This window comes from Tamandua tetradactyla, chromosome 2, assembly GCF_023851605.1.
Source record: "Tamandua tetradactyla isolate mTamTet1 chromosome 2, mTamTet1.pri, whole genome shotgun sequence".
Lineage (NCBI taxonomy): Eukaryota > Metazoa > Chordata > Mammalia > Pilosa > Myrmecophagidae > Tamandua > Tamandua tetradactyla.
This window is the reverse complement of record NC_135328.1, coordinates 41,000,045-41,020,472: the sequence shown is the minus strand read 5'-3', so window position 1 is coordinate 41,020,472 and position 20,428 is coordinate 41,000,045. Positions and strand designations below refer to the sequence as shown.

The following is a 20,428-nucleotide window of genomic DNA, read 5'->3' as shown; positions in this document are numbered from 1 at the left end:
TCCACTAAGCCTCAGTGTTTCCATCTGTGAAATGAAGATAATAGCTACTTTTTAGAATAATTTCAGTGATTAAAAATATGCAGAAAATATGGCATTTAAGCACTCAATAAATGCTGATTCCATTCCTTTTCCCTTTAATTAGTTTTGCACTTCCCACAATGCAGGTGCTTAACAAAGGCTATTCCTCTCTCTCATTCTTTCATTTGCTTTCTTTATATTTTATACCTTTCTTCTTCTTAACTTTTGGCTTGACTGCCTGGTTTAATGACCTCTATTAATACCACAAGTTATATTTTACACATCAAGGATATAACATGGAATGAGACAGGCAAGGTCCTCATTCTTACTGAGCTTATATTCTTTTTTTTTTAATGTTTTTTTTTAATTTTATTTTTTTAAATACCAAAACATACGTAACAAATGCAAACATTCCTCTTTTGATCATTCCGTTCTACATATATAATCAGTAATTCACAATATCATCACATAGTTGCATATTCATCATCATGATCATTTCTTGGAACATTTGCATCCATTCAGAAAAAGATATAAAACAAAAACAGAAAAAAAATTTTGAGCTTATATTCTTGAGCAAGAAAGCCAAAAATAAACAAATACAAAAGTAAAAAAAGATACTTTCAGAGAATGGTAAGTGATGTGAGTGCAGTAATACTGGGTAACATGACAGGTACTTGTGGAGAAGCAACTTTATATTTGGATGGCCAGGGGAGGCCTCTCTGTTAAGATTACAGTTGGGTTAAGACTCGAATAGTTATGGAGGAGTTTACAATCCAAAGAACTGGAGGCAGAAAATTCTAAGCAGTGGGAAATACATGTGAATTAAGTAGCTTGGTGTGTCCAAGGATGGGAAAGAAGACTAGCTAAGTTAGTCATCAGTTTCCTGAAAGCCAATTAAAGAAGGGAAGAGTTGGGTTATATTGCTTCTTTTTCTTAATAAATACAAAAGATCTCCCAAGGATGGTTATATCAATGAATTTATTTTCTTGCCTAAACAGAACATATGGCCTCCATCTTTTCCTGGATTTTGAGAATGGTATGCTCCTTTCCTGGAGGTTATTCTCCCCAGAACCCAGAATCCCCCAAAGGATGACTTCTGCTATTTCCCAGGAGTCTGAGATAATCAGAGAGTGAATCAAATGGCAAGAGCATTGTGATTCAACTTTTTGGCACTTGAATGGTCAGTGTTGAGAGCAGGAATTATTCTGGGACTTTGATATATCATTTAGGAACTGCAGAATTATATACATGAACTTTGAATGACTTCTGTCAAGTCATATTTTTCTGAGTCGTAGTCCTCATCTGTATGATGTAAATGAGAAGAAAAGGGTACAAATTAGGGGGAGAGTTATCTGTAATTTCTATGGCTCTTTCCAGATTTTCTGTGATTCTAAAAGGACATTTGAAATTTGGGAGCGAATACTTCCAGGCAACTCTGATGTGTTGGGAAGCTCTCCTATATCTCTGATGTCAGCTGTGCCTGGGGCTTTTGAATAGGTCAACAGTCTACTGGAGAGATGAACTGGAGAGGAACCTAAGCAATTATGGATTAAAGGGCAATTATAACAGGGCCCATAAATGTTCTCTTATAAGCCTGTCTTCATTGTTGGTTAATAACCAAACTCCCTCCTTCTTGGAGACTACACCTTCACCTTTTCCCACTGGGATACATGAGGCCTGATCACGGAAGGGTAATTGAGTTCTCCTTGGGGAGTGTGAGGTCAGGTGAGCACAGCTCCTTGATCTCATCTCAGATGGCTCCAGGGATGTGCCCAGAATCTCTCCTTTGGGAAAGACAGGATGACTCAGGAAGAGGAAAGTTAATTAGAGGAAATTTACAAAGACCAGGAAAAGGCTTGGTGGAGAAGTCTAAGCCTGGACACTCCTGGAGGCAGAGATACAGAGAACCAGTACAGGAAAGGGAGCCAGGAGACACTGCCTATTTGTTGGACTCAAATTACTCACCAGGAGATTGGTGAAGTTTCTTGGTCTGGGAGTTAGTTTCTTCATCTATGAAATGAGGGGGTTGGCTTATTGATTTATAAGCCTCTTAGAAGTATATTCTTTTAGGATTCTAGAAACAGTGACCAAGTAGGTACCTTCTGAGCCTCAGTTTGTACTTTTGTAAAAATGAGGGCAATACCAGTAACAATCATAGAATTATTGTAAGGATTAAATGAGTTTACTGCAGCATCTCTCTTTCGTTCATTCAGTGCACTCATTTAATGGTTAGCCATCAGGCCCCTACTATAACCAGATTCTATGCTGGGAGAGGATGAGCAAATTCATAGTGATGAACTAGAGAGATACCCTCCCAGAGCTAGAAGTCTTGGAGGCACATCGTCAAAATTCAAAACTGGAGGTAATTTTCATAAGGCATTTCTGTCATTACTTACTAGAATCCTCTCAAATGCCACTGCCCATTTTAACCACAGACACAAATATTCCAGAGATGGCAAATATGAAATTCTCAACGGCAAATGTTCTCTTTTCCTGGTCTAAGTCAGAAATGACATCTCCAAATGTCTACAGGAACCAGATAGGTAAAACAAATGAATATAGTGGGCTGGATGTCAGAAAACGTGGATAGGGAGGGGAGGCAATGGGAAAGTAGAGTTTGCATGCCTTCTCTAAAGCAAACATCTATTACTCAACTCCTGCCCACTGCTGCCATGTGGGAATGTGAGCCTGAGGTTGCTGGAATCTTTGTCAACAAATGCAGAAATCCAGATTTTCATGTAGAACTTCTAGGTCTCAAATGATGGCAACCTATTAAAATATTTTACAATAGTATATTGTCACAGGTTTGCTACCTCTGGTTGAAGGCCAATTATTTCAGAAAGAGTAAGAACATTGTGCATATTCTCAGAGAGGAAGGCAAGGAAAAAGGAAAAGTTTGAATGATTTATTGTATATTTTCTATGAGCCAGTCATCTCACCTACTTCATTCATTATTTTCTTTGTTGATCACAACAATGCTGAGAAGTAGAGTTTTGCTTATTTGTTTAGTATTGTTGTTGTTTTCTTCTTAATACATTTTATATATGGGGAGTGTGTTTGGAGAACTGCTGCTATAAATAGATATGACTTTGATAGCATGAGAAAGATTGAATATAAGGGCAAGACTAGAGGCAGGGAGGCCTGGTGAGGAAGTCATAGTAGAAGTATCTAGATGTCAGATGAAGAGGGAGGGACCTTATGGATGTAACCTATATCTTCTCTCCTCATTTTGGTCGTTCAGGTTATCTCTTTGCTGCCAGTGCTCAGTCCATATTAGTCATTCCTCCAGTTGGACAACAGCACCTTAACCCTAGCCCTACAGATTGGTCAACTAGTCACTCCTTGATGTCATACAGAATCCTTTCTTGGGGCAAAGAGTTTCCATAGAAAAGAACATTCAGCTATTCTTCTTAATCTCCAGATTCAGGGACTTCTTACCTCTGGGTGGAAATACATTCACTGGTATTGATCAATGGAAAGAAATGTGGATTAAATAGACAAAAGACAGAAATTCAGTTCCTAGCTCTATCCTTCTTAAATATTTGATCTTTACCTATTGACTTCACAAGCCTGAGCCTCAATTCCTTCATCTATAAATGGAGAAATACTTCCCTCCTGTCTGGAAGGATTAATTTGTGGATAAAATGAGAAAATGGATTTATGGGTCCTTCAATTCATCCCCCACACAGCAGCAAAGGCAATAAACTTTTGCTCTTAATATGTCTTAAATAGTTTTCCATTCCATAACCTTCTATAGCTATAGCCTCCTCTCTTCAAGTCCAGTCTCTCAATATTTATACTCCAGCCACACTGCCTTTCATTTCTTTAAGGTCATTGTAAGTGCTGTTCCTGCACCTGAAAGACACTCCATCCACTTCCCTTCATACTTTACTTTATGTCACAAATTTCTGCTCACACTTCAGGTCTTTTAGGGGATGACATCAATGTGCCAGGCATCATGGTATGCCCTGGGGATAGAGTAATGAGTAAGATGAACATCACTCCACTTTGGAGAGGATGATATTCCAATGAGAAAGGCAAATGCTAAACCCTCCTCTCCTCCAAATCAAAATAATACATTCATTATCATTTTAATGTGTGCTACCGAGCAAGGAGAAGGATAGAATGCTAAAACTTTGCATAATCAAGGAGATGGGTCAATTCAATTTAAGTACTCAGGGAAGTCACATTTTAGCTGAGACCTGATTATAAAAGCCCAAATGGAAAAAAAAAAAAAAAATCAGTGGTCTCAATAGTAGAGAGAAGACTAGTGATGTAGGTAAGTGCAATCATAAAGAAACTTGCAGGACATGCTTAATATTTATTTTTCTGTTTAATTAGAAGAGTTATGGGAAGCTCTTGAAAGATTTAAATCAGGAGTGTATCACCTATAAATTCTGTTATCCTTACATCAAATATTTTTTGAGTGCCCATTTTATGTCAAGAACTGTGGTAAGTGTTGGGTATGACAAAAACTTGTATTTTTAAAGAGTCACTCTGACTTTAGTGTTGAGAATTGAAAGTGGCTAATACAAGATGTAATTGGAAGATGAAGGCAAGAGATGATGGTGGCTTAGACTAGGGCTGTGGCAATGGAAAAATAAATTAAAAAGCATGTTTAAAATTTCAAAACAAAATAATTTGGTTATCAATTGAATAGGATGAAAAAGAGAAAGCTGAATAGAAGGGTAAAAAAAGAAAAGAGTAAAAGATAGTCCTTGGGGTTTTGCTTTAAGGAACTGAGTTTGTGGTGGTACCAGCTACAGAAAGTAGATAAACACTGAGAAATGAACAAATTTTCAGGGAGACGATAAGTTCAGTTGTTCATGTGTTGTGTTGAGTATGAATTGCTTGTGAGACATCAAATTGGAAATGCTTACAGCTGGTTGGATATGGGTATGGTGCTCAGAGGAATGAGGTGGAGATACAAATATAAGAGTAATGAGTATATTGATTGTAACTATGAGAGTGGATATGGTAGCCAAGAGATAAAGTTTAGACTGAAAAAAGAAGAGAATTTAGGCCTAAGCCCTAAGGAGATTTAAAATACAAAGAGTATCCTGGAAGACCCAATTAGGGAAGCTGAGTTAGCCAGGCAAACACTGGCTTGATTGTTACTGTGATGACATTTCATGGACTTAAGTCATTAGAAAGTTGATTGCACTATGACTGATTACATCTACAATCAACTGAGGAGACTGTCTTAACAATGAGAGTAGTCTCACCCAGTCAGCTAAAAGCTTTAAAAGGAGAAGTGATGATATCAGCAGTGAGAAGAGAGAATTTCCATTTCTACTTCAGCCAACCATCTTTTCCTGAAGAATTCACTGAAGACCTTCAACAGAGTTCCTGGCTTGCAGATTGCCCAGTGAAATTTGGACTTCTGCATCTCCATGTTGTATGAGACAATTCTTATTAAAATCTCATAATCTATACAGATATCTCCTGTCAGTTCTGTGTTTCCCTAGAGAATGCTGACTAATATAAAAGAATTACTTTAAAGAGGAGAAAAAGTATCTCTTACACATATGAGGAGGTAAGGAGAAGAGTGTGGGTAAGGATATTTACAGACTGAAAAGTGTTATAGAAGGAAATTCAATTTTCTCTGCGAATGAGGGGACAAGGTCTACTGAAAGATGGGGGGAAAGATGAGGTATCATAAATTGTAGAATGGTGAAGAAAAGAAGCAATTTGACAGGAAAGACCTAGTATAATTGTCTAATGCGTTAAAAGCCCAGCTAAATTGATGGCTAATGATATATTGGTACCAACATTCTTAATTGTGTTCTTTTTTCTGGCTATTTGATTGTGTGTACTAGCACAATTGAAGATGGAAAATTGAATCCAGTGCAAGAATTTGGCCAGGCAGGACAATAAAAGAACAGAAAATCAAGTCCATCAGGAGGCTGTTGAAAAAAGTAACTGAAAGATGAACCATGAACTCTACTATGAATAGGGATATGACAAAAGAAGATGCAGAAAAAGTGGTGACAAGGACAGAAGGCCTTGATAAGTTAAAGGAAAGTATCATAGGACTCGGAAGTTAACAAACTGACAGGATTTAAGATTATGGTCAGACAGTCAGAGGGCGTAACTAATGATTTTTGATGGAGCGATATCATGTAAGGACAAAGTTGAAGGTATGACTCAGGATTGGATGGCTGAGGTTGAGTGGAGAGAAGTTCATCAGAGATTAGCAGGTGAAGGAAGTGAGACTGGATTGTTGGGGAGAGCATCTGGGAAGAGGATATCACCTATTGTGATGCTAAGAATGCAGATGAAGAAAGAGCTCCAAATCAGGGATTTAAATACATACAGCAGAGCTAGATTCAGTTAAAGAGATATGAAAGATGAATTTTGTTTGATCTTGCTTTTTGGAAAATGATCAAAGAAAACACAGGCAAAAGGCAGGGTGGATTTAGTCTTGACAAGGTCCCTGATGGAAGGTAGGCATAATTCTCTGGCCTTGATAGCTTATTCATTTCCTATAGATGTTATAATATAACAAATTACCATAAACTCAGTGGCTTAAAACAATACAAATTTATTATCTTACAGGCCTAGAAGTTAGAAGTACAAAATTGGTCTCACTGAGCTAAAATCAAGGTGTTGGCAGGATTGCATTCATTCTGGAGGCTCTAAGGGAGAATCTACTTCCTTGCCTTCTCCACCTTCTAGCATCCACCTTGGCTTATGGCCCTCTTCTCCATCTTCAGAGCCAGCAGTGCAGTATCTTCAAATCTCTCCTTGTCTCTGACTCTGTTCCTACCTCCCTCTTTCTTGTATGAAGATCCTTGTGATTATATTTGGCCCACTGGACAATAAAGGATAATATCTCTATCTCAAGATCCATAACTTAACCATATCTTCAAAGTTCTTTTTGTAACATAAGCTAACACAGCTGTAGATTCTGTGTATTAGGAAGTGGACATCTTTGGGGGCCATTATTCTGCCTACCATAAATGAGGTTCTGGAGATTGTAGAGGAGAAGCTTCTCTTGCCAGAAACAATGGGCAGCTGCCTGCAAGGGCAAGCATGGGAACAGATGGTAGCAAGAAAGAAATGGGACCTGAAGATCAGTGCTTTCTGCAAGGGGTGACACTCCAAAGAGGGCCTAATAGCTCTGAGTATGAGGGGTTGACTAATTACCAGGACAAGAATCTCAAACAGTTGCTTTAGTTCCTCTACATATCCTTTGCTGACCCCACCAAATTGAGTTAGAAGTTTCTCTCCTATGATCATACAGCATCTGAGTTATCTGAGCACCTATCATTCTATATGGTAATTTCTTGAAAAACTGCATCTTTCTCCTAGTAGACTATAAATTCCATGAACGCAGGAATCATGCCTGCCTTGTTACTATTCCATACCCAGGAATGACCACAGTGCCTAGTAAGTGTTCAGGACATATTAACGGAATGAATGTGTTCTGTGAACTGTAAAGAACACTGAGATTTACAAGTCAGACTGAATGGCATGGGACATGGAGAGATTTAAGATGCTCCAGATACCTTTTCTCTTTAGAGGCCCTTGACTTTAGAAACCTCTCACCTGAAGAGCAAATGGATTGACAAAAAACATTTTCTGAGGTCCTAATATCAGTTCCAGATGTTTGAAGTCATGCTGGTTTGTATCTTACCCTGTAAAACATGTTTACCTTGCACCCCCTGCTCCCCTCTGCTCTAGCTGAAGGAGTGGGGCCCAGTTTCCAGTGACATCACCTCTCTCAAGCTGATTCAGGGAAGGCAGGCAGATGGCAGGTGAGGGCCCCTCTAACTCCTCAGATAGAGAGCATGGCTCAGCCATGGCCCACACTGCTTGAGAAGCTATGAGAAATTTCCATACTATTTCACAAACAGCTCTAATGTAATTGTTCCCATATAGCACTGCCACTGCCACTGCCACAACCATTTCCTTGGGTAGCTGGAGGTTGCTGTCCCTCACCTTGAGTTATTTTCCACAAAAATTCATTTCCCTCCAAAAGTCTCCCCTTCGCTTGAGAAGGTCTTCAGTCTAACGCCCAAGGTGGGAAGTGTATGAGGCTGGGGAACAGTGGAGAAGGGTTTCTTTTTAATTGTAGATTAAATTAGATTGAATGGAGACAGGGAAGTTTCCTACTAGGGAAGGTGGTAGGAGGTAAATAGATTTGTCCTTCAACCATTCTGGAAGTTCTTCTTGACTCAACTCTGAGCCCAGATGGGAAGGCTCAGCAGCTCATATTCGAGGTAGCTTGTGGAGACAGAGACAAGAAAAGACAGACAGAAAGATGGATAGAAAATGACATGGAGTAAAAAGAGAAAGAAAACAGAGAAAGATGTCAAGGGAAGGGCAAAAAGGGAAGGAGGGATGGAGGGAAAGGGGAGGAAGGGAAAGAGAAAGAGAGAGACGAAGAAGAAGGGGGAGGAGGATGAGGAGGAGATTGAGATTGAGATGAAAAGGAGGAAGAGGAAGAACATGAGGAGGAGGAGGAGGAGAAGGAGGAAGAAGAAGACGAAGGAGAAGGAGAAGGAGAAGGAGAGGAAAGGGGAAAGAGAAAAGGAGAAAGAAAGAGTCAAGAAAAGGTAAAGAAAGGGAGAAACAGACAAGAGTTGAGAGTTGGCCAGAGGGGAACCTGGCACTGACCAACTGCTGAAAGGCCCATTGGGCCCTCAGATGCCAGGACAGAAAGGGGCCCTGACAGGCTCCAGATATTACTATCTTTCATGAGAATGTGTGTGTGGGGGGGTATGGGTTAAGGGGAAAGGGTCTGCCACCTCTGTGGGAGCCAACAGAGCCAGCTGGCCTTCCAGCCTGGACTCCAAGAATCCCATGGTGAAAGAGAGAATACCTCTGATTTTATTAGATATAAAAAAATTTCAGCAGGAGGTGAAACGTCAGGGGAATATGGTGGGACGATAATGAGACAGGAGATTTTGACACTTTGTGAGCCCCTTCCCCTTCTTTTCCTTATTCTTCTGATCCTTACAAGGAAGCAATTGAACTCCATGCCCAAGGTCCTTATACTCTGAAGTTTTGGGATTTTCAGAAGCTGGAAAATTTTAAGACAGACAAGTATTAATGTATCTGAAGGGTGACATGCTCTACAAGGTCAGAGCCTTCAAACCACCATTCAGGCAGCCAGTACTACATCTTCCCCCAGTTACAAAGATGTTCTATAGCTCTTTATTTCCACCTGACTCTCAGTTTATGCTGCCAAAGCAAGCCACACCAGAGGTAATAAGGACTGGTGGAAAGATCACTGGACTTAACAGGAAGGAGAGGTAAAGAAATCAGAATCCAGTTCTAGCCCTGGCCTTGCCACTAACTTTGTGTATGACCTTTGGACAAGTCCCTCCACATTCTGGGCCTTTATTTTCATAGGTCAAACAGGGATTTGGATTCATTAAATTTGCCTGTGTCTCGGCCTCTACTCTAATTCCCAGCCTCCTGCATGTATCCTTGCCCAAGAGGCTGAAAACCATGCCAACAGCTCTGATGAGGCCACACGGGAGAAACAGATGTCTGTTTTTAATATCGATGACAGATTAGTGTGCGGAAAATTCAGCCACCCCCTAAAACAAGCCCCTTTTCTGCGCAAAATAACTGGAACAGGAAGCTACTTATGTTTGGCTTTCCCAACAGAATCCAAGAACAGACAAAGCAATGGTGTCTCTGAAGGAAACAAAAATGGTGCCAAACCCAAAGGTGGGGGGCCTGGGGTAGAAGATAGGGTGGGAGGAAATAGTATTTCAACAGTTAGTTCAAAATGGTGTCAAATAGATGACAGCTTTAAAGTGTGTGTGTGTGTGTGTGTGAGAAAGATAATGGGTATATGTGTGGGTGCATGCACACATGCATGCCTGTGCACATGCATCAGGAGCTCGTGAATAAATAAACAATTCCAGTGCTAGACTTGGCTGCCAGCAAAAATCCAGAGGGATCAAAGAGAATGTCCATGTTTCCCTATTCCAGCCTCACCTGACCAAATGTGTGAGTAATCCTAACTTCTTATCAAAAATAAGTCTGAAACCTTATTTTGTTGCTTTCTTCCTAACATTTTTTTCCTTAATTTTTTTTTTAATTCATGGAAATGAGAGAGAAGCAAGTAAAATTTACTAATACTGGCAACATGCCTAGAATGGTCCTTGAAAGAGTTTGTGGAGAAAGAGTTAATTCCCCCATTCCAAAGATAAGGAGACTGAGACCTATAAAGGATGTTGACTGGTGTTGGATCTCTCACTGAGAAATAATACTTCTTGGAACCAGAAGTCAGTTTTTCCAAAACACATACTCCTTCACTAGCTTTATATCCTCCAAAATAAAACTCAACTTAGTGGGTTAGAAGCGTTAACTCTGGGCCAAGTCCACTTTCTAGATGGTTGAGAAGTAGCAAAGGTGGCACAGAGGTAAACAGATAGAATGAATGGTTTATTGATCTTCCCTCAATCAACTATAGCATCAATTAATCACAACATGTTTTAGAAGGCCTGCAATCACTACTGCGTATGGACTCAGTGCAATGCCAGGTCCTAGGACTATATAAGACCTCATCTGACCACAGCACTTAAGGAGTTACTATGAGTGTTGAAAAGCAAAGACCTGATTATCCTATACATATACAGTTTAATTCAGTGAACACTGAACATCTGTGCACGTCAAGCACTATCAGAAGACTCGAATTTATAAAGATAGAAAATTCATTTGGGAAATTCACAATACATGCAAGGTAATTTCCCATTCAAAAATTCAAAAATCAGATAGTGGGTAGAATGAAAGTCACGTTCCATGGGGAAGGAGTAAAAGAACTTGTAAAAATACAGTAGACATGTCCTCATGTTCAGCCTTTCAAATGGCTGCAGGAAGAAGAGGGGGTCAGATCTGTGTAGGGTGACCCCAGACCAGGATGCTGAAAAGAAGCAAATTTTACCTCAATCCCTGCCTCCCCCCAAAAAATGTAAAAATTTAAAAAACTGCCAGTCCAAAGCACAGGTTACTGGAGAATCAAAAATAAGAATCATATTTCTACTTCTGGACAAGACGGAATAATAAGAGCTGGATTTATTTACCCTCCCATATGAAACAGCAAAAGACAAAGAAACAAACAAAAAAAAGACAAAATATATAAAACAAGTTATCTAGACCCTGGAAATCAGACAATGATGGACAAAGATCCTAAGAGATGGGAAACAAATTAGACGATTCCTATCATTGTTTCTAGGTGACCGTGTAGGGAAAGGCAACCCAGGTAGAGACAGACAGGCTATCTGATTTGAGAACAGAGCTCTAGTTCTAGGGAAACCAAACTGGCTATAGACAGCAGGACAAAGAAATGGGTAGGAGAAAGCTGAACAGAGAGAAAAATTCAAGAAATTTACGGAAGTCCTTTCAATATTTGGCAGAATAAAGATCAATGCCTGCATGTGAGGAAGCTTTCTGATATCAAGAGGATTAGAGGGAACAGTGCCCGGTGCTCATCCTGGGGCCAGAAATAGTGTCTGTTCCTACAAGACACTTTGAGAAACGTCATAATATATGGGTCATGGTGTAGAGCACAAAGAAAGGTCTTACCTCAGTAGTGGGGAATAACTAGCCCTAGACAAAATGCTGCTCTGGATTCACCTAACAAATCTTAAAAGCAAGAACCAAAAGAATCAAATTATTTCTGAGTAACTTAACCGTGTTCCAGAACAGAGTTAAAAAATATCTATAGAAATACAAAAATACCCAGCACACAAAGAGGCAAAAATCACATTGTCCGGTATCCAATAATAAAAATTACCTGGCATGGAAAGAAGCAGGAAAATGCAACCCATAATGAAGAGAAAAATCAATCAGGTGAAACTGACCCAGAATTGATGCAGATGTTAGAATCAGCAGATAAGGATATTAAAATAGCTAGTATAACCATATTCCATATGTTGAAAAGATTAAGCAGAGACTGGAATATATTAACAAGACCCAAATTGAACTTCTGAAAATAAAAACTACAATGTCTGTGATGAAAAATGCACCGATGGGATTAATAACTGTTTAGACATTGCAAAAGATTTTGAAGACTAGCACTTAGACACCATCCAAAATGAAGCACAGAAAAATGAAAGATTTTTTTTTTTTTAACGAAAAGTGCATCAGTAGGCTGAGGGAAAATTTCAAATGTCCCAAATACACATGTAATTAGTATCACTGAAATAAAATTAACGTGGTAGACAAATATATATATATATTTGAAAAATGAATGGTCCCCAATTTTTCAAACAAACTGTAAACTATCAACCCACAGATGTAAGAATTTCAACAAACTCCAAGGACAAGACATATGAATAAAAATACATTAAGGCACATAATAATAAAATGACTCAACACCAATAATAAAGAGACAGTCTTAGAAGGAGCTGAAGAAAAGTGGCTTGCTATGTACAGAGAACCCAGATAGGAATGATAACAGATTCTCTCTTTGGAAGCAATGCCAGTTAGAAGACAGAGGAGCAATATTTTTGAATTACTGGAAGAAAAAAAATGTCAACCTATAATTCTGTACACAATAATATCTTTCAAAATTAAAACTGAAATGGAACCATTTTCAATAACAAAAGCAGAAACAAGTCATCGCCAGCAGACTTGTAATACCAGAAATGGTGAAAGATATCCTTCAGACAGAAAGAAAATGACACCAGGTGGAAATACGGATGTATACAAAAGAATGAAGATACCAAAAACGGTAACTACGTGGGTAAACATATAAGATTATCTTTCTTATTATTTAAAGATCCTTAAAATATAATTGGCTACTTCAGGAAAATAATAATAATGAATTGTGCCATACGTTCTAAACCAAACATACATATGGTTTAGAACGCATGGCACCAGCAGATAAAGGCCTGGAAGAGAGAAATGAAGGCATACCATCAAAAGGTTAAATATTGTAGGTGAAGTTGTATAACACACTTGAAAGTACACTGTAATGTGTTAAAGATGCAAATTATAAAGTCTAAAACAATCACTAAAATTACAAAAAAAGTCATAGTTAATATGCAAAAAAGGAGATAACAAGAATCATAAAACATTCAATACAATAGATGACAGAAAAAGAGGAGAAAAGGAACAATAGTGGGAGCAAAGAAAAACTAAGTCAGATGATAAATTTTAAATCTAACCATATCAATCCTCACATTAAATATAAATGATCTATATACTTCAATTAAAAAGTAACAATGTCAGATTTGATTTTTTTAGACTCAACTATATGCTGTCTACTGTAAGACACATAACTATAAAGACACAGATAGTATAGAAGTAAAAGAATGGAAAATGAGATACCATTCTAGTACAAACCAAAAGAAAACTGAAGTAATTATGTCAAAATCAGACATAGTAGATTCCTGAGCAAAGACTATCATGGAGATTAAGATCATTTCACAATGATAAAGAGCCCAATTCATCAAGTGGATATAACATATCTAAATGTTTATGCAGTTAACAACAGAGCTTCAAATATATGAGGCAAAAACTGACATAACAATAAGGAGGAATAGACAAATCCATAACTATAGTCAGAAATTTCAATACCATTATCTCAGTTATTGATATAGCAATCAGCAAGGATTTAAAAATTTGCAAGGATTTAGAAGACTAGAACACCATAATCAACAAACTTGAACAAATGGGCATTCCACCTATAAATACCAGAATACACCTTTTACAGTGTACACTGAAGACTTAAAATGATTGCACATATCCTGGTCCATAAAATCAGCCTCAATAAATTTAAAAGGATTTAAGTCATACACAGTATGTTCTCTGTCCACAATGGAATTAGACTGGAAATAAATATGAGAAAGATATCTGAAAAAATCCCCAAATATTTCGAAACTATTTATACTCAGTGTAAGTATTTATAAATACTAAATATAAATTTATAGATATAAAGTATTGTAAAATGAAGTGTTTTTATAATAACTAAGTATATTTCTAAATAATCTATTGGTCAAAGAAGAAATTGAAAAGGAAATTCAAAGTATTTTGAACTGAATGAAAATAAAAATACAAGTTATCAAAATCTCTGGAAAGTCACTGCAGTTGTAGATAGAGGAAAATGTATAGCACTAAATGCCCATATTAGAAAAAGACCCAGATTAATATCTTCAGCTACCACCATCAAAATCCAGAAGAACAAACTAAACCCAAAATAAGCCAAAGGAAGAAAATAGTAAAGAAATAAGTATCAGAGTAGAAATAAAAAAAAAAAAAAGAAAACAGAAAGATAATAGAGAAAATCTATTGAAAATTAGAAGATGAGCTAGATTAGGAGAAAATATCTGCAAAACATTTATCTAATAAAGGACTTGTATATCAAATATATAAAGAACTCTCAAGACTTAATGATAAAAAAAAAGCAACAGAATTTTGTTTTTAAATGGGAAAAAGATCTGAATGGATACTTCACCAAAGAAAAATATATGGATGCAAAAATAGTACATGAAAAGATGCTCATTAGGGAAATACAAATTGAAGACATAATGAGATACCACTATGCATCTATTAGAATATTTAAAACTGGCTAATGCCAAGTACTGCCAGGTGGTGAAAACTGAAACTGTCATACAGTGTCAGGAACATAAAATACTACAACCACCTTAGAAAACTGTATGGCGGTTGTTTAAAAAAAGATTTAAATATATACTTAGCATATGTTCCAACCATTCTACTCCTAGATATTTACCCAAGATAAAAGGAAGCCGATATCCACACAAATCCCTGCACACAAATGCTCATGGCAGCTTTATTTGTAAATAGCCAAAAACTAGAAACAATCATACTGTCATCAACAGGTGAAGGATCAACAGATTGTGAAGCATCCACAGATTTGAATACCACTCAACAATATAAAGGCATGAACTACTGATACATGAAACAACATGGAGGAATCTCTAATTAATTATACTAAGTGAAACTTCTCAACTTCAACTACTGTAAGTGGCAGAGAGCAGATCAGTGATTGCAGGGAGATGGACAGGATGGATGGATTACAAAGGTACATGAGGAAATGCTTGGTGGTAGTGGACATTCAATATCATGATAGATATATTCAGTAAGTATATCAGATGTAACTTACAAGTCGTACACTTTTAAAATGTGCATTTTATTCTAGGTCAATTATACCTTCATTCATTGTTTAAAAATAGAATTTTCAAACAGAGTTTGGCAAAAACCACTAAATGAGTAGACTACATGTCGGGCAGTATGCTAGGTGTTCCAAGCATTATGTCATTCCTTCTTAGAGTGACCTTGTGGGTTTAGGATTTTCCCTGCCCTTCCCCTATGGAAGGCAACTATGGCTCAGAATAATGGTTACTTTCTCAGCTTCACAGAACCAGTAAGTAATGCTGCCTCCCCCAACACTGCCCTAGCTCCATCAAGAGAGTAGCCAATTTTAGGAAGTGAGCTTTCCATCATAGTAGGCATGTAAGCAAAGTGGATTTTGGAGGGTGTACTAAAATGTTAAAGGGGAAACAGGATCAGGATGATCTCTAGGATACTTCCAAGCCTAAAATTTTCCACTGATATTATAAAAAGAAGCTCAAGGCAATGAATGGAGTAGGCTAAAGAAATGGTACAAACAATGAGTACCTTAAGCTGAGAACAGAGGGGGAAAACTTAGCACTAAAAGGGTTGAGGAGGCTTTCAGAAGAAACAGCACTTGAGATTTGGCTTAGAAACTCCACAGTATATGAGTAAGCACTGTGCTGAGAGTAAAGCCTGATTGTAAAGCATGGTTCTACTATGCACTGGTTGTGGAACTTTGGACAATTCACATACCTCTCTGGGTTCCATCTTCTGTGTCCGTAAAACAGGGGTTGGTAATCATTGCATTTCACTATTGTTTTTTAATTTTTATTTTTAATTCTGAAAATAATGACATGCTATAGAGATGTGAAGCATTATTGTAAAATATAAACCCACCACTGGAGGCCTTTCTTTTCCCTTGGTGATCTGTGGCCTGCAAAGCTTTGCCATTATAAAATAGCATTTCACAAAGACAAAGACACAAAAAATACACACTCACACAAACTTCACCCATATAGAAATAAAAGTGCACATAAATGAACATAAAAACACATAAACAAATATACACAGATAAACTTGGACACAGATATTTCAGAAACAGTTTTGTACAAACACACACAAATGCAGAGGCAACAGATGGAAAGAATTAACAAAATCCAGAAGATGTGGCACAGCTAGCTGCCCAATTACTCTTCCATGACTAGCCCCTCAGTGAAAGTGAGGTCCACTCCAGACTGTCCTATCCCCTCCAGCCAATTCCATCTAACAAGCCACATCAATCCCAGGGCACCAAGCACCGGCCAATTTGGCTTCCCATGTCATCCATAATCTGGGCCCTCTCATTTGACCACTTCCTTTCCAATGTCAGAGGAAGTAAAGCAAAAATAGCTCAGAAAGGAGAGAGAGAAAGAGAAGAGAAGACAGGGTAGAGAAAAGGAGAAAGAAAGGAAACAATAAAGGTAATTTTATTCATTCAACAAATATTTGAATGCCAGGATTTATGGTAGGTGTTGGGAATTCTACCACGATGAAGATGAAACCTTATTTTTCCTCCTTGAGTTTTTAACATAATAACAGACACATACTTACAAGTAACCAAATAATTATACTTCTTTAATTCTTTCAATAATCTAGTCTTGGTTCGTTCACTTCTTTTAAAATATGATTAATGTTGAGAGCTTGAGGAGATAGCATCAGATGGATAAGCTCAGGTTAGTCTAAATTTCCTACATTGTGACATGAGTTTGATAAACACCAACCTTCTAAGGTTGTTGTGAGGATTCAATGATATGCTTTAACAAAGCACTTAGCTCAGTGTCTGGCACAGGAAGTAAATGCTTAATTGATGGTTCTTGGCTTGGAAAAATAGCATTACTGAATGGAAGTCTCGATAAAGAGCAGAGAACACAAGCCCCCAGTATTGTTCATGGTGAGTGCTTGGCCTCTTGGCCGAGTTCAGAATTTAGAAGAACCTAGAAATAGCACTTTGGGTTATAACCAAACGCAGCTCTCTTAGGAGCCCCATTCCTCATCTTCTCCTGAATGCCAGCATCATTTCCCATTTCTTCTTCCTCGGCACCAGCTAATGAAGACCATGGTAAATTGTTTGAATTCCCTCAGTTCAGTCTGAGAGATAACATTTTTACAGACCAAGGTGTTCAAACATGTGACCTGGAGGTCTTCCCAAACAGGAAAAGGCCAAACCTTTTTTGGGATCAACAATCCTTTGATATATGATTTTGAAGGTCCAACTCAACAGTATCAGAAATTCCTTCCAACTACACCTTGCTGGCTTTCCTTGCTCAAAATCATACAAAAAAAAAAGTATACAGAGATGGACACCAGATGATAACCACTAAACAATGAAACCTTCCAATATCTTCCAAATGCAGATGGTACCCATTCTCCACAGGCATTAAAAAAATCCCAGCATCAGTGCAAAGGTAGTTCAGTGGTAGAATTCTTGCCTGCCATGCAGGAGACCCAGGTTCAATTCCTGGTCCATGAACTTCCCAAAAAACAAACAAGCAAAACAAACAAAAACCCACCAACCAAACAAAAATTCAACAAATGGTGCTGCAATAACGAGATACTCACATGGAAAAGTAATGAAATGTGACCCCATCATACAGCATACAAAAAAATAAAAGAAAGAAAGAAAATCCCAGTGTCCCTCCTCTGTTACACTACCCCAAGAGATTGGGAAGTTATGGGCCTTCTGCCTACCTGTGTAGAGGTCAGTGTCTGTGTATTCGTCCACTTTCTTGTGCTGCAGAATATAGTCAGAGACCTTGGTCCCAATAGCTGGCTGGACATCCACCCACTCCAAGGAGACCACAGTGCTGGAGGGCTCCACTGTTGGGGACAGCCGTAGCCTACAGGGAGTGACAGAGAAAGTTGTTTGTTTGCCATCCAGCATCAGTTCGGCCCCAAAAGGGTCTGCAAATGTCAATTTTCAAAGCACAGGCTTCAATCTGGGTTCAAATCCTGATTCCACCCAGCACCAAGCCCTTGAATGGCCTTAGGTAAGTTAAAATGGGGATAAGAAGAGCTACTTTTCAGGATCGATGTAAATTCAGTAAAGTAATCCAAGCAGGCAATACGTGCTCACTGAAAATTGATTAACTTTCCGTTTATTTAAGCTATATAATCAATGATGTTTCATTTTCAATTAAGTTGACAATGCCTTCAAACACTGCAGCTTTCAATCTCTCTGACATTCTCTTCCATTGCCCAATCAATTAACTTTTTAATATTCTTGAATCAATATTCCTTTGAAGAAAGCAGGGATCCTGGGGTGAATCCTTTCATAAAACAAGGAATAACAGAATGATTGAAGGTGAGAACTGGAATGGTCCTTAGAAATAGTGAAGTAGAATCCCCTCTTGGAAGAGAAGGGGAAAGTAAGGCTCAGAAAAGGAAAATGACTTGCACAAGGATACCCAGCAAGTTGAGGACAGACCCATAATGGTTACTTTGCTTATTTCCAACCCATAGCTCTTTCTTTCATTTCATTGCATCACACTATCTCTTCAAGGACTATCTTGTGTATTATTTGACTCTGGTTTTACCGATACTGGTCCTTCCTGTGCTTCTCACACCATTCACACTCATTCAAAAACGATGAGCTGCCATTACTTCTCAAAGGGTGAGTTTTCCTGTGTACTCCCTGTATGTGGTACCTTCTGCCTGAAATGTGATATTCAACCACTGTTATCCTGGCTAACTCCTACCCTTAAAGTCAGGTCTCATCAGAGGCTTCCCTGACAATGCCCCCCACCCCTTCAACTAAAGAATCTCCCTCCATTATTCTCTCCATTAGCATCAATTTGTTTTTCCTTCAGATATTTCTCATTTAAATTTTCCTGTTTTGTGCTTTTATGACCCCCACTCCTGTACCTCTTCTCCCCTGAAAAACCATCAGCTTCTTAAATGTGCCTATCTTGGTCAGTGATATATTTCCAGTGCCTAGCACCCAGCAGGTATTCAAAAATTATGTGTTGAAGAAAATAAATTTTTTTCAACAATTTCATGTGTTGAATGAATAAAACAAGGTTTTTTAGGAGAGGTTCTTCACTTTCTTTCTCTCTGTAGCCCAAATGTCTAGCACAGGACCTGATAAAACAGCAGTCAGTCACTCAGTAAACTTTGCTGAATGGATAGGTGAAGGGGGCAATGATGGAATGAGAGGCATCATTCAAAATAGCATACTACAATAGCAGTATCCATCCCTGTTCCAAGTTTCTGTTCCATCCTGGCTCTCTTCTTTCCCAAAGAAGAAGATAGGGATGTAGGCCCCAGAGCCTGCAGGGATCTGGTTAGGCGCCCTGAGAACAGAAGCAAGTTATGGTCTGGACTGGCAGGACAGCAGTGGAGTTCACGAAAAGAGGTTACCAGAGGAGGAGGGAGCCATACATACGTACACCGGCTGTGGGAGGGGGCTGCAGTTGGGGAGCCCACTGGCATCAAAGGCACTGAGGTCACACCTGCACCAGTCATCGATCACATCCCCTTTCCCTGAGCACCAGTAGGAGCTCATCAGTGCACTCTTGAAGGCCTAGAATAAAGAAGGACAGAAAAGACAGTGATGGCAATGGTGGAGAGACAGACTGAAAGGGCCATCTCGTGCCTAAATCACTGGCACCCTACCACCAGGTTCTCCCATCCTGAGCCACTTTCTCGTTGGCAGTCAGAATCATCACTGAGAAACAATATCATTCATTGAGGGCCTCCTCTGGGGCAGGTGCTCTGTGCCTATTAATTTAATTCATATGCAGAACAACCCCACAAGAACGACGATATTATTTGCATCATCGCCCTCATCATCATTATCATTATTACCATATCCAGTTTTACAAATTGGAAAGCTGGGGCACAGAGAAGTTAAGTAACTTCCCTAAAGCTCACACCATGAGTGATGGAGCTGAGATCTCCTCCAAGGTAGTCTGGTTCCAGAGTCTGCCTTCTTCAACGCCTTGCTATACTGCTCCTCACAGACGTCCGACAATCTCGGTGCCCTACTTAAAAACCTTCAGAGACTCCCAGCCACCCTCAGGATAAATTCTAAGCTACTTGCTCTAGCTCCTGGCCCCCTCCCCAGCCTCAACTCTCGGCACCATACTCACTTTCCTTTGTACGCTAACGCCCACCCTCATGCAAACACTAACAGTTCCACCAACCTGCTGTTTAAACTGCTCTAAATCAGGGAACGGCAAAAGGTTTCCGTAGAGGGTCAGATGGTAAACAGTTTCAACTCTGTGGCCAGGCAATCCCTGTCAAAATTACTTAACTCTGCCTTTGCAGCATAAAGGCAGTTCAGACAGTACTTAAAAGAATGGGTGTGATGGTGTTCCAATAAAACCGTATT

The 20,428-nt window shown here is 38.8% G+C and overlaps 1 protein-coding gene across 7 annotated transcripts in view; it reads right to left on the bottom strand.

Annotated features, from left to right (window-relative positions):
* ASTN2 (astrotactin 2) overlaps positions 1–20,428 on the bottom strand; it is a 903,825-nt gene that overhangs the window by 135,792 nt on the left and 747,605 nt on the right. For all 7 annotated transcript variants that reach the window (XM_077143577.1, XM_077143583.1, XM_077143589.1 and 4 more), the window contains 2 exons: positions 19,485–19,618; positions 17,788–17,936 (listed from right to left, as the gene is read on the bottom strand). In XM_077143577.1, coding sequence (XP_076999692.1) covers positions 17,788–17,936; positions 19,485–19,618 — 283 coding nt within the window. The remainder of the gene's footprint in view (positions 1–17,787; positions 17,937–19,484; positions 19,619–20,428) is intronic.